At 39.1% G+C, this 15,693-nt stretch overlaps 1 protein-coding gene across 3 annotated transcripts in view; it reads left to right on the forward strand.

Annotated features, from left to right (window-relative positions):
- LOC138202977 (laminin subunit alpha-3-like) overlaps positions 1-15,693 on the forward strand; it is a 53,329-nt gene that overhangs the window by 36,022 nt on the left and 1,614 nt on the right. For 2 of the 3 annotated variants that reach the window (XM_069157411.1, XM_069157412.1), the window contains exons 41-76: positions 1,639-1,752; positions 2,444-2,562; positions 2,663-2,743; positions 2,850-2,950; positions 3,056-3,109; positions 3,210-3,361; positions 3,870-3,980; positions 4,090-4,201; positions 4,418-4,582; positions 4,771-4,967; positions 5,229-5,345; positions 5,644-5,798; positions 6,012-6,153; positions 6,296-6,395; positions 6,475-6,591; positions 6,724-6,894; positions 6,998-7,149; positions 7,275-7,469; positions 7,559-7,707; positions 7,855-8,017; positions 8,115-8,242; positions 8,475-8,619; positions 8,725-8,820; positions 8,955-9,112; positions 9,219-9,336; positions 9,453-9,590; positions 9,691-9,821; positions 10,121-10,255; positions 10,412-10,532; positions 13,183-13,316; positions 13,504-13,684; positions 13,834-13,992; positions 14,086-14,251; positions 14,800-14,954; positions 15,194-15,287; positions 15,417-15,536. In XM_069157411.1, coding sequence (XP_069013512.1) covers positions 1,639-1,752; positions 2,444-2,562; positions 2,663-2,743; positions 2,850-2,950; positions 3,056-3,109; positions 3,210-3,361; positions 3,870-3,980; positions 4,090-4,201; positions 4,418-4,582; positions 4,771-4,967; positions 5,229-5,345; positions 5,644-5,798; positions 6,012-6,153; positions 6,296-6,395; positions 6,475-6,591; positions 6,724-6,894; positions 6,998-7,149; positions 7,275-7,469; positions 7,559-7,707; positions 7,855-8,017; positions 8,115-8,242; positions 8,475-8,619; positions 8,725-8,820; positions 8,955-9,112; positions 9,219-9,336; positions 9,453-9,590; positions 9,691-9,821; positions 10,121-10,255; positions 10,412-10,532; positions 13,183-13,316; positions 13,504-13,684; positions 13,834-13,992; positions 14,086-14,251; positions 14,800-14,954; positions 15,194-15,287; positions 15,417-15,536 — 4,846 coding nt within the window. Of the gene's footprint in view, positions 1-1,638; positions 1,753-2,443; positions 2,563-2,662; positions 2,744-2,849; positions 2,951-3,055; positions 3,110-3,209; positions 3,362-3,869; positions 3,981-4,089; positions 4,202-4,417; positions 4,583-4,770; positions 4,968-5,228; positions 5,346-5,643; positions 5,799-6,011; positions 6,154-6,295; positions 6,396-6,474; positions 6,592-6,723; positions 6,895-6,997; positions 7,150-7,274; positions 7,470-7,558; positions 7,708-7,854; positions 8,018-8,114; positions 8,243-8,474; positions 8,620-8,724; positions 8,821-8,954; positions 9,113-9,218; positions 9,337-9,452; positions 9,591-9,690; positions 9,822-10,120; positions 10,256-10,411; positions 10,533-10,896; positions 11,127-13,182; positions 13,317-13,503; positions 13,685-13,833; positions 13,993-14,085; positions 14,252-14,799; positions 14,955-15,193; positions 15,288-15,416; positions 15,537-15,693 lie in introns of those variants that run through there. The other variant, XM_069157413.1, reaches the window with a different exon arrangement.

The raw sequence follows: 15,693 nt of genomic DNA on the forward strand, positions 1-15,693 counted from the left end.
CTGCGTTGTCTGCGGATGTCTGAGTTTCCTTTTAGTCACATATGCTTGCACAAATCCTAATATAAACCACTCATACACAGAATATTACAGATTGTTAATATACTTTTGAATGTTTTACTTGCTCTTTCAAGTAGTAGCTTTATCCCCACCCTTTCAGCTTAAAGTAAACACAGCAGCATTTATAATATTGTGATTCTCCTTTTTTCCACTGATACAGTTTATTTCCTGTTCATGCATACTCATGCATTCACCCACATTTAACTGTCTGACTGTGTCTCAAACCACTGTGTGTGATAATGAGTGTGTATAGGAGCGAGAACAGGACAGAGTGCATGGAAACACTTGCATGTTTGTGCTTGTGTGCCTGCTGACTCATGCTGATCTGCGTGACTGACTCAGGTAAACGGGGTGTGTCCTCTGGGTCCGAGTGTGAGCATGTGTGTTTAAGAGGCAGCGGCAAGAGAGAGTGGAGCATTATTTCACACAGACTAAACGTTAGGAATGTCAGATGCGTGTATGGATAGACACCGGCGTGAACGGGTCCTGCTACAGACCCTCATTTATTGGACTTTGATTGGAATTTGCTGCGCTGGCCACCGGCATTTGGAGAAGGGAGAGCGAACCCGTTACCCCAGACATCATGACAGATGGACTCAGAGGATACAGTACCCTTCGCTCCATGACCAGGGAGCTCAACGGATAGAGTATCCATCAGTAAATGACCAAGGCACCCAAGGGGTGCATCACCCCTTAGCACATGACAGAGGACAGAGAGTTCAATATCCCTCTGTTCATGACAGCGATGCCAGTTCTCAGATTCAGGTAAAGGGATGTACCTTGTTGTTGAACGGATGCTATTTCACCTTAGCTGTTTGTTAAACCGCTCTAAGTGTCAGGTGTGGATTGATAGTGCCTTGAGGAGTGTTATCTCTGGAAGCAAAGGGCATGCTTCAGGGTTAATTGTTAATGACACTATATTCTGTACAAATTGTCACACTTAATTTGGCAATTTGGGTAGTTTGGCAAAATCTTTGAAAAGCTGCTATGTTTTAGCAAAATAAAACAGATAATGATTTTGAAGTTAATAATTTCCCTGCTAAACTGCAGTAATAATTGGTGTTACACAAGTGTACATGTTATCAGTACAAAGTTGGGCAATATGATTACATATATACAGAAGACAATAATGGTTTTATTTATATTTTACTGTTAATAATTGTAGTTACACATAATGTTGCAAACCAGTGAGCAGGACTACTTTTTACCAAAATTGAATTTACATTATTTTTACATTATCTTGATGAACAAATTTAATTTTTTTAGTATTTCAATGGATCGGCCATAAACATGCCCAGTCGTGTTTCATTATTTAGTCTTTTTCTCAATCTGTTTTTCAATATATCATGAGGAGTACACTCTATCATGATTTGTCTATATCAATGACATTAGCTGTAACGTTATAGCAAATTTGATCGACAATTATATTGTCCGCCGTTATTATCATAATTGTTCTTTAATTATGGATTGATAATACATTCAGATTTACAGCAGTATATAAGGGGTATGTGAGTTAGCTGTAAACAAGCTTAACTTCCAAGTTTGGTAATCATGTCTTTATATTTGTGTTTTCTTCTTTAGAAATGTGCTCCTGGTTTCTACAGAGATGTCAGTAGGCCTTACCTTGGCCGCTGTGTGCCCTGTGAGTGCAACGGTCTGTCTGATGAGTGTGAAGACGGGACAGGGAGGTGCCTGGTAAGAAGTATACTGAACCCTTAACCCATGTTAATGACATCATAACTCCTGGTGTACAGACACCAACACACACCTCAAACCAAACATGATTACTTCACCCCAGCTCACTAAACCAGAGTTTAATCAGAGTCTAGACCTCTCACATCTGCTGACACACTTTAATCACACAACTCTATCCTTTTTCTTGCAGTGCTGCGTTTTTATCACCATCAGAAACATGATTTGACATGACTTCCTGATATCACGTTCTAGGGCCCTCTCAATCATTATTCTCCTTGATGGGAGCGTGAACCGTCACGTATTCCAAAATCTCAGCCATCTCTGCTGTTATTGTTATGCAAGACGCTCAAGACTGTGCCTGTGCATGCAATGCACGCATGGATCCACACATTTACTGCTCAAAGCCAAATGGACACAAACAGCCGAACTCTCCACCGAGTGCATCAAACACACCCTTTGATGGATTTGGCAGAGAAAAGTCTTTTGTCTTTGAGCCTAGATGTTTGCAATTCTGCTTCAGAATAATAAAAGCCTTGATGTCTAGTTGATTGTGTGTAAAAGGCTCGCTGCAGTGCACACACAGATTTATTTATTTTTTTGTCATCCTCTGGGAGTTAGGGTTTGCGTCTACACACTCATTTTTGTCTTATACTTTGCAAGTGATTTAATTGATACATTATGTCATTTTCAGAACTGTGAGCACAACACAGCTGGGGAGCGTTGTGAACGTTGCAAAGAAGGTTACTATGGAAATGCATCTCAGAGGACATGCACAGTGTGTCCCTGCCCATTCAGCATGCCCACAAACAGGTGGGTAAAGAAAAAAACAACAACACTAAACTGCTGAACTCTAATTAAATGGAAATCTGTGTTTTAGGAATGAAATTTGAATCTCTCTCTTTGTCTGTAGTTTTGCAGTAGGTTGCAGAGAGGTATACGGAAACATCCAGTGTATATGCAGAGCCGGCTACACTGGTGACAGGTGTGAAAGGTGAGTGTCAGTACAGACTGATCAGCCAGAGACTGTCATTCGGAATACTGTTGATTTATTTCTAATTTGCTACTTACTTAATGCTTTTTATTTCTCTCTCCCATAGTTGTGCTCCTGGTTACTATGGCGAGCCACTGAGACGTGGAGGAAGTTGTCGGCCCTGTAATTGCGTTGGGAACGGTAACCACTGTGATTCCAGGACTGGAGGTTAGATTGTGGACTCCCATTTTGAAAAAATATGTCTTGCTGATATACATTATAGTTCATTTCAGTCATATAATATAAATGTACTGATTTTCACCGTTTTTGCAGTTTGTAAGAACACACTGGAGCCAGGAGACACAAACACAGATGAGCACTGCCAAGGTGACTGAACAAAAAGGATTGCGGTCTTATGGTGTGACACGCCATTTACAATAGACCAGGATTTGATCCTTTTCTAATCCTTTCCTCATTTGTATTCCAGAGTGTGATAATTGTGCCCAAACTTTACTAAATGACCTGGAGAAACTGGATGACGAGCTGGGGAGGATCAAGGCTCAGCTTGACAATGCTACTGCCAGTGCCTCTTCTCAGGACAGGCTAAAGAAGCTGGAGCAGGCTGTGTCAGACACCAAGGTAACATGTCAGTGTACCGTACCCCTGCACTGTAACTCTAAAGGCTATAAATACTGGTGAAGTGGAGGAAAGAGCAATTACAGATTATTAGGATCATAGATTAATTGTTGAGGCAAAAGTTAGGACAGATTTTGCACATTGCACATGCCCATCACACACGCACAAACAGTGTAGCACAGCATGGGAGCGCTTGTTCAAACATTCGACATTCCTCATGATAAGCAATCTCAGCAGGTTTTGTCCCCCAGTCTGTGTGTCAACACGAGTTAGAGACTACACCACTGAATGCCAGTGTTTGCCATTTCTCTTGCCTTCACAATCTCTGTGTTGCATCCACTTCATTTGATTGCGCACCCTTTATGTATTCATGAGACACGGGTAAATAATGCCCACAACCCTGTTTGAAAATAACCCTTACCACCCTCAAGCTTCAATAACCACCTTCAACATTAAACATTAAATTTGACTTCATGCCGCCTACTTTATATTTCTGCTGCTGCATTTGCAGACTCTTGTCAAAAAATTCGGCTCTGCAGTTAACACCCAAAAGTCCAGAGTCAACCAGCTGGAAGAGGACACGATCACTCTTGCAGATGACATCAGCTCCCTCAAGGATAAGGTAAAGTCCTATTGAGTGTCTAATATTTTATTAATATGTTGACATGCAATGAATGTGGAAGTGGAAAGATGTGAGTAAATGTGAGTTGTCGGACTATGTTTTTATATAGGCAGACGAGAGGTCTGCTGATGCTGACAAGGCAGTGGCAGATGTTGAAAAAACCCACAAGAGAGCAAAGGATTTGGACTCAGAGATTGGCAACCTGCTAAAGAAAATCAAAGGTAGAGGGAAACATTAATTCCGTGGCAGCACATCTCCTGTTGTTGGTGTTGTAATATATTGTTTCCATTTTCTTTTGGTCTCCAACTCTCTCCTGTTGTCCATGCTAATAATAATTAACAAAGATAATAATTTATTTGTTTTTGCCATATAAATCGTAATTTAACAGCGAGCTTAAATGTTTGCTGGACTGATTTTGTGTTTTTGTGGGTTTGAAGATCTTCTGGACCAGCTGAAGAATCAAAACAACACAGGTGGTGCTTCCAATGGAAGCTTGGCTAAAATGCTGGTGGATGCTCAGCACATGGTGGAGGAGATGAAGAACAGGAACTTCACCCCTCAGAAGACAGCTGCTGAGACAGAAAGAGACGAGGCTAAGAAACGTACGATTCGTGGTCTATTCTTAGTCATTTGTGCATTCAGTAAATTCCTTAAAAAACCTTTATGATGAGCAAACCCCCTCCAGAATCACATTATCAGAGTACAAACATGGTTGTTGTTTAAATAAAAAGTTAACAATTACCAGTAATTACAAATTTCATTAACTTATTCTATATTTTCCATTCTCCAGTGCTGGACCACATTAAGGCTAATGTGAGCAAGCAGTGTGACCAAAATGAGGTAGCAGCAGAGAAAATACGTGGCCTTTTGAAGGATTATGAGGCCAAGCTTAAGGACCTGGACAAGGCTCTGAAGGAGGCGGTGGACTTGGTGAAAAAAGCCAATGCCCAGAACGGCCTCAGTGCTCAGGCACTGGGAGATCTGCAGGTAATACAAAAGTTCAGTGGTTAATCAATTATGAAGAACTACTACAAACTACAATGAATATCATATGATGTTTTGTTTGTCTTTATTGTGTTTTTTTTTTTATATCGCCTGTACAATGTTTGGACACTGTATTAATGGTAGGGTATTATGTTATCACAGTATTATGCATCACAGTTTAGTATAACTAATCCTTTCTACAATGTAAGTGGTTGTCAATACACAGTTGCGCTCTCCTTAAATAGATTAATATGCTTCCTACAGAAACGTATCGAAGATTTAAAAAATGAGCGAAAGACTGTCAAGGACCAGATGGGCATGGCCAGGGCTGAGCTGCAGAAAACAGAGGACTTGGTGAAAAAGCTCTCAGACAGTAAAACGGTACGTGAGACAAATCTGCATATTTTTTTTACCACAAATATTCTCATTGCTAAGAATTATACAGAATTATTTTACTGATTCTTAATTTGAGCCAAAGCATTTTGAAACACTGCAGCTGTGTTATCATAAACGACCTCATCTCTGCTGGCACACCAGTGAGCTGCCAGGTCCTAACGTGCCATCTACTCAGATAATGATCAGTGTTTTTACTTGTTGTGCTCTGAGCTGAAGTCAGTGGCATTTCCTGCCTGGTATTCAGAATTACTTGCACCCATTCACCTGTCCTTCTCTTCTGTAGGAGTACGAACAGCTGGCAGCACAGCTGGATGGTGCCAAGACCGATTTGACCAAGAAAGTGAATGAGATTTCCAAGGCAGCAGCCAAAAAGGACATTGTAGAGTCCGCAGAGGAGCACGCTAAGAACCTTGAGAAGCTGGCGAAGGACCTTGAAGAGTAAGTTTATTGTGCATACAGTAAAGAGAAGTTGTCTCTTTATAACCTGATGTTTAATGGTTGTTTTAATGATATTGTGTCTGTGCTACCTGAGTGCAATTCAAGCGTAATCTTTCAAATTGGTCATGTGAAACTACTTTTTTAAATGTTTTCTTTTAATCAATCGTCCATGTGTCCCAGTTGATTTTCTTCTCATCTTGTCCTGTATAATAGTGCTGTAAAGAATGCCAGTGGACGTGCTGAGGTGCGCAACGCAAAAGATGCTATCGATGCCTACAAGAACATCACGGATGCCATCAATGCTGCTGAGGATGCAGCTAATGAGGCCAAAGATGCTTCAGACAATGCCTTGAATGTAAGTCACAGTCTTGATAGTTCATACATACTTAAGCTACACGCTTTTTTGGCATGATATGAAGTTAATTGAGTATTGGACATTATAAAAAATATTTGATAATATTGAGTCACTGTAACCAATGGGTTGTTTCTTCCTTTAGAATGTAAAAAATCAGAAACTCAAAGAAAGAGCCAAAGACCTGAAAAACACTGGTGCAGACCTGCTGAAGAATGCACAGGCTGCTGATGAAGACCTTAAGGGTATTCAGCCTTCTTTTTAAATTGTTTAATTTCAACTAACCAAAAACTCAGCCACTAATTCTTGTTGTTTCTTTAACAGGCACTACCAACGAACTTACTGACCTGAAGAAACGCCTGACGAATGCTGACAAGAAGAAGAAAGCTCTTGAGAAAGACCTTCTTGATGCACAGAGCCAATTAAATAACATCAACAGAGGTAGAGCAGAGCATGACATGCAATTATTGGATAAGTGTTAAAAGTATTAAACTGACCGTGTCTGGAAGAGACATTCATGTCTATTGGAACATACTAATATGTTGGCTCTTGCTTTTGTTTTTTTCCTGCCAGATGACATTGGGGATATGATCAATGAGGCCAAGAGGAAGGCAGCTTCAGCCAATGGCAAAGCCAGCGACACTATGGACAAACTCAACACCATCAGGGGGGAAATTGATAAGATCAGTGTCACTCCTGTGGACTCAAACCTCAGCAAAGTATTGGACGATGTGGACCAGTCAGGTGAGGCTTTGAAAAGATATTCTAATGGTTCAGCATATCCACTTTTTACATCAACTTTTTACATATTTCAATTGGTTTTGTGCCGCCTCTCTTCTGTTTCCAGTGAAGAATTTGCTGAACACCATCCCATCTCTGAATGATAAGATCTCAGAGGTGGAGAACCTGACCTCGCAGTTCTCACCCATGAGCAACATAACTGATAACATCAAGAAGATCAAAGAGCTCATTGAACAAGCCCGAGATGCAGCTAACAGGGTGAGGTCCAGCTCTGCAAATGCAGCCTTACATCTACATGATACTCTGTTACTCCTCCAATCAGAAGTCAAACATAGCTGTACCTTGCAGGGTTTAATCTCTTTTTTGTTATGTCTTCTCTCCAGATTGTGGTCCCTATGAAGTTTGCGGGTGATGGTCACGTGGAACTGCGTCCACCAAAGAATCTGGACGATCTGAAAGCCTACACGGCGCTGTCTCTGTTGCTGCAGAGACCTGATGGCAGGGGAGACGGAGCACGCAGACGCAGACAGGCCAGCGACAGTGGAAACATGTTTGTGTTGTACCTTGGCAATAGAGATGTAAGTAGATCCAAATGCATATGAACATTTTGGCATAATTATGTTTAATTGATATTTTACACCAGGCATTAACAAACTGTGTCTTGTAGCCCTCTAAGAGCTACATAGGTATGGTTTTGAGGAGCAACGTGTTGTACGGTGTGTACAAGCTCAACGGAGTTGAGTACGAGATAAAAACGGGATTCATCACAAAATCCAAATCTGAGCAGGCCACGTTTGATAAACTGGACCTTCGCAGGTAAACTGTTACGCAATCTTATCCACTGAGTTAATACACAGCCCTGTCGGTATTTTATATCACAAAAGACTAAGGGAATCTGTGAAGAATGGGAACATTGAAAATGTGATTATAACCGGGGTATTTATTTTCCTTCTTGTGATTTAGAATTTACCAAGATGCAGAGATTACCCTTACCAAAGGTATAAACTCCGTGACACCTGGTGCACCTATTCTGAGCAACAAGCAAGGAGAGGAAAATAAGAACCTCCTGGACCTCAGCTCCAGTGACATGGTTTTCTATGTTGGAGGCTACCCCGCCAGCTTCACTGTAAGCACCGTGGAAATAAAAAGAGAAATACTATGATTGATTTATTTAAAGTAGCATGGATTTAATTTATACCTTTTTCTGTTTCGCTTCTCCTCAGCCACCAACTTCTCTCAACTTCCCCAAGTACAAGGGCTGCATTGAGTTCTCCTCCTTTAACGACAAAGTCCTCAGTCTCTATAATTTCCAAAGAGCCGAGAAAATCAATTTGGAGACTCCATGCAAGAGGTTGGTTGTAGTATGATTAGTGTGAAGTGTAGCTTAACTCTACATAATGATTTTAAACTCAAGTGTTTGACATTCTCATTCTCAAATTGCTTTCAGTTTTTGATGTCATCCCTCTGGCATGAATGAATAAAAAATGTCCCTCCTTGTTAATCTTGAGTAAATGTACTTAGTGTGAAGAAGACATTATTTTCAGATGAAAGTAATTTTCCGAGTGATGCTCTTTTCCGTCCAGATATGTACCTCCACAGGATGGATACTACTATGAAGGCACTGGATATGGCAAAATGGTCATAGACAAAACACTCAATTTTCTCGTCATAAGTATGTCCATCTTCACACGTTCAGAAAACGGCCTGCTCCTATATATAGGAAGTGAGGTAAAGTATACTTCATATGATTACTTTATAAAAATCATATATTTTTAACATAACTGTTTACACTATTTGCAAGACCCTGATTATTCAATTTGTTTTGTGACACAGGACAAATACTTTACTGTGACAATGGAGAGGGGCGTTCCTCATATACATAGTAATTTGCTTGAAGCGCCAGTGACAAAAAACATGAAAACATTCCCGGTAAGACTTCTTTTTTTATTTGTTTTTTGCAGTCACTCGTGTTCTTCTTTAATAGTTACCATAACTCAGCCTGATGACTGGTAAATAGATAACTGTTCATTCAACTATATCTTGCTCTTCTTTACTTTCTTCAGATTAGCGACTGGACAGATATACAATTCATCTTCAGAAACCATGGAAAAATAGCAGTCCGTGTGGCCAACGAAGAAGTGGCAGCAGCCCAAACTTCGTTCGACGTCCAAGAATTTAAAGAATTCTATGTTGGTGGTGCAGCACAGCACCTGAGGGACAGGTACGCGGTTCTAAGTGCTATTCCTGATCAGTGTGTGTGGTGAGATAGGCCATCATAATTTTCCCACTTTATTGAGAATAATTTGAATCTTTTGTTCCCCTTAAAGAGATAACATCACCATGCAGCCATTCAACGGATGCTTGAAGAATCTGAAGCTGAACAGTGGCTTTAAACCTCTTGATGAACAAGTGGGCATCAGCAAAGGTTGTCCCAAGGATTCCCTGGTATGATGTTAACCTCAGCATCCCAAATCCATTAGCACCATTCATAAACTGCCTGGATCACAGTACTATGTATTTGTCAATATATAGACTGACATGTAATGTCCATGTTCTTGTAGATTCCACGTAAAGCAGAGTTCAGCATGGGGAGCTCTCTCTCAGCAGTCCTCCCAGGTTTTAGTCTGAATAACGACGTCACCATCTCCCTCGGATTCAAGAGCACAGAGAATCAGGGTCTCATTTTTCAGGAAAAACAGGTCAGTCTTTACTTTTATTTTGACATCTGATAACCAGATTTGTGTGACAGCAGGTGGAACTTGGTCAGATTTAAACACCCTTTTATCTTCTATTTTTCAGGGTAACGGAATTAATCTTGAATTGAAAGATGGCCATGTGACTCTCAGTTTCAATGACAACATGTGGAAATCTAACAAACAATACCACGATGGCAAGTGGCATTACTTGACTGTCACCAAAAAATCTGGAAGGTATGGAAGAAGCAACAATTTCACGTTCAAGCATTGAATAAATTTATGCAACCATCTGCACACATTTAGCAATGATATGACAACTACATAGATTAAGTGCTGTTTGGATTTTGTGATTACACAATGACCTCTGAAAGAGGTATACGCTGTGGGAACAGCAAGAGGAAAAGCACAATGACAATGACACCTGTTGCCCAGTAGTTAAAGCCAAACAGCAGACAAATATAATACAATTTTTAAAAATGACTAATTGTCAACTGTTATTTCTAAGGCTAATGTGCAAAAAAAAAATGTTTCAGGATTGAGCTGCATGTTGATGATGAAGATAAAGGTCAGAAGCAGAGTGGCAGCACATCCATACCTGACACAGGTGGCTTTGTGTTCCTGGGAGTTGACAAGTTCGAAGGTTGCATTTCCAACCTCTACACAAGACGGTAATGTTTCTACTCTTTGCGTTGCATCGCTGCTTAGTTTATGGAACGTAAAACTCTTTTCTTTTTATTTTCTGAAAGTGACATTATGATCGTTTGTGTGCTCAATACTCTGATGCGTGATATCTATTTTGTATCTGTTATTTGTTCTGTTTGCAGCCCAGACAATCTGTACAAGGCTGAGGACTTCAGCTCCTTCCAAGCTTCTGGAGATGTGCTGCTGGATGTGTGTACTGCTGACAGTCCTGTTCAACTGATGCTGGACCGCAACTCTAAGAGGGTGAGGGTTTGTTTCACATGTACACACACACACACACACTGTAATCCATATTAATAAGTTTGTTTTATCAGTCCGATTGTTGTTTTCTGAATATGTGAGAAAAAACAAATGTTACTTTTTCCTGAAGCAAATCAACTTGTTTCTCTTTTCTCAAGTCAAGACATGTTTTTGTTAAATTACTGGAGCGATCAACATTATTTCTGGGTAAAACTGTTCAAACTGACATGTATATTATTGACTTTTGACTTGATGAAGATGTTGAAAAAAAGTAAGTCAGACCTCGTTAAGGCTCTCTCTTTATTAACTTTCATTGACTTTTCTTGTTGACATTTGTTTACACTGTATTTTGCTGCATCATTTCCAGAGATGAAGAAGAAGGAGTCCTAAGACCCGCTGATGCTGACAAGAGTCTAATAATGACTTGAAATACTGGCAGTGTGCACCACAATGTTCTGTAGCTTATGCACAGGCTCATTTATTTACAGTGTACTTGTATAAAACAAAATATTGTATGAATGATTCATAAACATGAGAATTACAAACTGTACTGTATTTAATCAGATCTGTCTATTCTATTTAAATTCAATAACTACAAACTTGTGAATTATAATCTTAAAATGATGTCATGTCTCTTCTCTTTCTTCCATGTAACACTCTAACAGTCATTCACAAGCACGTCCCCTCTAACTCACTGATGTCAGATTGTTTGGACTCACACACAATCATGCCTGATTATGAAATGATAGAAATAGAAATCTCACTTAGAAAAGTGCTAATTATAATTCTTGCGCAGCGGCTTTCACTTTTAAGTCACATCCAAAAGACACGAGACTGAATTTGAGTTTCTCAACATTTTCTGTCCGAGTATCTGCTTTAGCTGATAAAATGCATGTGAATATGAATATAGTATGCTTTTGTAATCAACATTTAAGGACATAAAGCCACCTCTAAATGATATATCTTAAACTTAAAATAAAATACACACCAAATGCCCCTAAACCCTGTGGGACAGTTAAGCCATGTGACATTTCTTTATGTAATTCTGGGCTACACAAGTAAAACATTGCTCGACTTAATAACAAAATCCTCCAACTTCGACTCTTAATTAGGATCCTAGCATTCAGGTTGAGAAACATTACTTTACATTCTAAGAAATTATGTAGCCCCGTGTAGAAGCATACTCTGACATGGAATGAGAGGATTTCTCACCTCAGGCTTGGTAGAGCTCACTGTTCATTCACAAAAGCATGAACACAGTACTGTGTCTTCTAATATCAGTGGCCCTTGCATGCTCACCATCACTATATCACTCATTATTAATGCCATTTAGTTTGGAGCAATCTATTATCCAACAACCTTTGACCCACAACAGATTGCCTGAATAATAAACTCTCACAAATGCAGAGAATCTGTGTTCTGAAATCCAGTTATGATCCCTGGGGTTCTCATATGGAAGAGTTTGAAGAAATATATATATGTAAGATGATCTTGTGGTGCAAGCCAACCCACGTCCATTAATTATATATCATATCAAGACCTCATGAGCCATTTCAGAATGAATCTGAGTCTGAGGTTTTTACACTCTTACAATCTCTGCAACTATTGTAAGTAAATAAATCCTTGAATGCATGCCACACTGAACTCCATCAAATCAACCGCAGCTACAACCTTCTTGCATGCTGCACTAAACAATATAACAAGTACAAACTCATAAATATATTTAAATAAAAACACACCTGGGAGTAAACAGAAAGGTTGTAGGAGCTGTGCTGCCAGAATAAACTCTATCTGATAGTAAACCCCCCAATGTAACCAAAATAAAGGATCTAATGGGTTATTTTGTTGATCTGATTACAATTAAACCCACCATTTAGCATCACTAGTAACATGTATGAGCAATAAAAGCTGATATCAAGTTATTCTGAACTATTTCTCAATCTATTGTATTTATGTTCTGAGTCACAGTAGATGCCATGCAATTGACAAAGACAAGTTGATCACCTTTTTCAAGAGTTGAAGTGATTAGTCAACTAAACAGAAATGAATCTGCAACAGTCATGATAATCAAATATTTATTGAAGTAAGCAAATATTACACCATTATTCTGGTTCTAGTTTTTCAAAAACTTCAGTTTGCTGGTTTTGTTAACCCCCCGTAACTGTAAACTATAAATATTAAGTGGGGTTTTGGACTTTTTAAACAAACCAAATGGAACATTTAAATAAGTTAATTAGGGTGTTGGGAAATTGGAATCTTTTCCTCAAATTTTTGATATTTTATAGACCAAAAAATGTATTCATTTAGAAAATAATCAAGAGATAAATCGATGATAGCAAAAAATGTAATTGTTGTCTGATGCCCTGCATTTAGTCATTCAATGTAGAAAACAGTGCAGTATTCACATCTGTAGGTAAAACGGAGCTTCTCACTTGGAATCTCTTGTTAATGACTGGGGAGCCCTGACATAATAGAGAATAAATATTTTACATATGTTAACTGTTATTGTTATATTTTTTGCCACTATGTATTGTTTCATGACACATTTATTGACAGAGTGGAGCAGAGACTTATCAAAGAGTTGTGAGCTGGTTATGATTCAAGGGCCAAGTTTTGCTGAGGGTTTCTGTTGTTTGTGTTTGTGCTGTTTTAGGATGATGGGATGTCACTGATGAATGAGAGCGTATCAGCGTGTCCATTACCAGCGCTGGTTCAACATGCTTATCGTATGGGGGGAGCTGTGAGCACCCTGAGCTACAGCTTTCCTCTACAGGTCCTGCAGTCCCGGTGAGTAAACAGTTTACACACAAACATGCATGCTAGATAGTTTAAACGGGAGATTTATAAATGCAAAGGGTGCTTGGATGAGTCTACCATGTCAAATAGAGTGCTGTACTGGTGTCAGCGACAACACAGACATACACTGGAGATGATGATGATGATGATTATTTTTTTCTTTCTTTATCCTCTTCAGACCTCACTTCTCTCTCGATGTCAGGACTCGATCTCCTGAAGGTCTGCTGTTCCTTGTTGCAATCAGAGGAGGGCGATATCATCTTGCTTTATATATGTCAAAGGGAAGAATCAGACTGTCTGTGAGCAAAGAGAAGGAGATCTTCAACAGAGAGAAGTACAATGATGGAAAGTGGCACTCGGTCAGTGGGTTCATTTATCCAAATTACGTCTATTTTAACACAAAACCAAATCTCTGTACACATTTTGATGACTGCTATCAGTGAATCCGTCTGTCCACACTGAAATGAAGCTAGACACCTTTTTGTATGTGTGAATATGTTGTCTGTAGGTCATATTCAGTTTGGAGAAGAAGAAATTCCGATTGGTTGTAGATGGGATCAGAGCTCAGGATGGTCAGCTGACAAGTGCTGAACTGACATCCATGCAGCAGTTCATGTCACCTGTGTACTTGGGCAGTGCCCCAGAATCCCTTCACAAAGAGTTAAAGGTAACAAAAAACAACTAACAAACATACAACCAATTTCACTCAACAATTATATTGTCTATGACTCTTTAAGTTGTGTTTTCGTTTTGCTTTCAGTTGAAGGCCCTTCCAAAGCAAAGTATGTCTGGCTGTGTGCGCAACTTTAAAATGAACGGAGCACCAATGTTGAGTCCGACCACAAACCATGGTGCTGGCCCCTGCTTTGAGGGACAGACACAAAGGGGCACTTATTTCTCGGGGAATGGAGCACATGTTATTATTAGTGAGTACATCATGCTAATAAAACTCCACACTAATTTTTTTGTGACCATAATAATGATAAGAATAAAACAGGAAAAAAAATGTGCAGTTACCCACTAAAATGTCCTTGAAAAAAGCTAAGAAATCTATTTATGTTTTTGTGAAATGCTTTTTGTACATATGCGGTAAATTTGTATCATGTTGGTAATGTACAACTACACAGAAAGACATATTTTAGTATATTTTTCATGTTCAACTGACCTGCTGTGCACTGCGTAAAACACTCTCTAGGTTACACTAGAGATTAATTTAAATTCATTAATTAAGGAACACTGTCTCCATTTTCTCCATAATTAGTATTAGATAGTCCTTTCAAGGACACACTCTTTGGATATTAGTTACATATTCGTTCCTTCTAGGAAACTGAGACCCATTAAAATGCGTCCTTTTGATATGTTCATTTTTATGGCTGTCCTCTCTTTAATTACACATACAGGCTGAATTATGCTATCTTTTTTTTTTTAATGCCATTAATGACCACCATGATGAAACCTATTTTCTGTATCTCAGATGACTCCTTTGTTGTGGGCTCCACTTTTGAGCTGCTGTTTAATATTCGTCCACGGAGTCCAAGTGGACTCCTGCTTCATGTCGGCGATTCTAGCAGGTCCGAACATGGACCTGCGATGGGCCACTATCTCAGTGTCTACATGCTCAGAGGAGAGGTGAGACCACATGTCTGTGACAAAACACACGCCTTGCCTTCAGTGCTTAGTGGTAAAATATTGATGCACACTCTTATTTACTGTATATACACACAGCTTGTAGATCTTTTCTCCGGTTTTTGTTTCGAGAGTTACAGCACAAAAAAAAGACACTGAATTCATACTAGAGTGAAATTTATAAGTGAATTTAGTTTAAGTGTGATTAAAAGCACACTGCTTGGACATGCTCCCATTTTCAGGTGGTGGCACAGGTGAGCAATGGAAAAGGAGAATTCATGGTGTCGGTGAAGCCGAAAGCTTCTCTATGTGATGGAATATTCCATAAAATTTCAGGTAAATATCATGAGTTTATAATATAATATATAATATGTATGTATGTATATATATATATGTCGCCTTTTGTATATATATATAAAATGTATGCATACATTTCCATAAAATCACTGTCTATATGTCTTCTAGTCATCAAGAGGAAAAATGTTGTGCAACTGTACGTGGACACAATGGACAATTATAAGATTGGACCACAATCTTCCACCACCACTTTGACCAAAGACCCACTGTATGTGGGGGGCATTCCTGGTGAGTATTAACGAGATAGTTTGAATGAATAAGTAATATCCCCAATTTTGTTTAAGTAAAGTCTATACACATATTTCCATAAAATATGTGAATTAATTGTATATTATACCATAAAAAGAGGAAAAAGCCTTACGTCAGACATACCAATATGGTCAAA

This window comes from Embiotoca jacksoni, unplaced genomic scaffold, assembly GCF_022577435.1.
Source record: "Embiotoca jacksoni isolate LCO1_2020_lvr unplaced genomic scaffold, fEmbJac1.0.p SCAF_22, whole genome shotgun sequence".
NCBI classification, from domain to species: Eukaryota; Metazoa; Chordata; class Actinopteri; family Embiotocidae; genus Embiotoca; species Embiotoca jacksoni.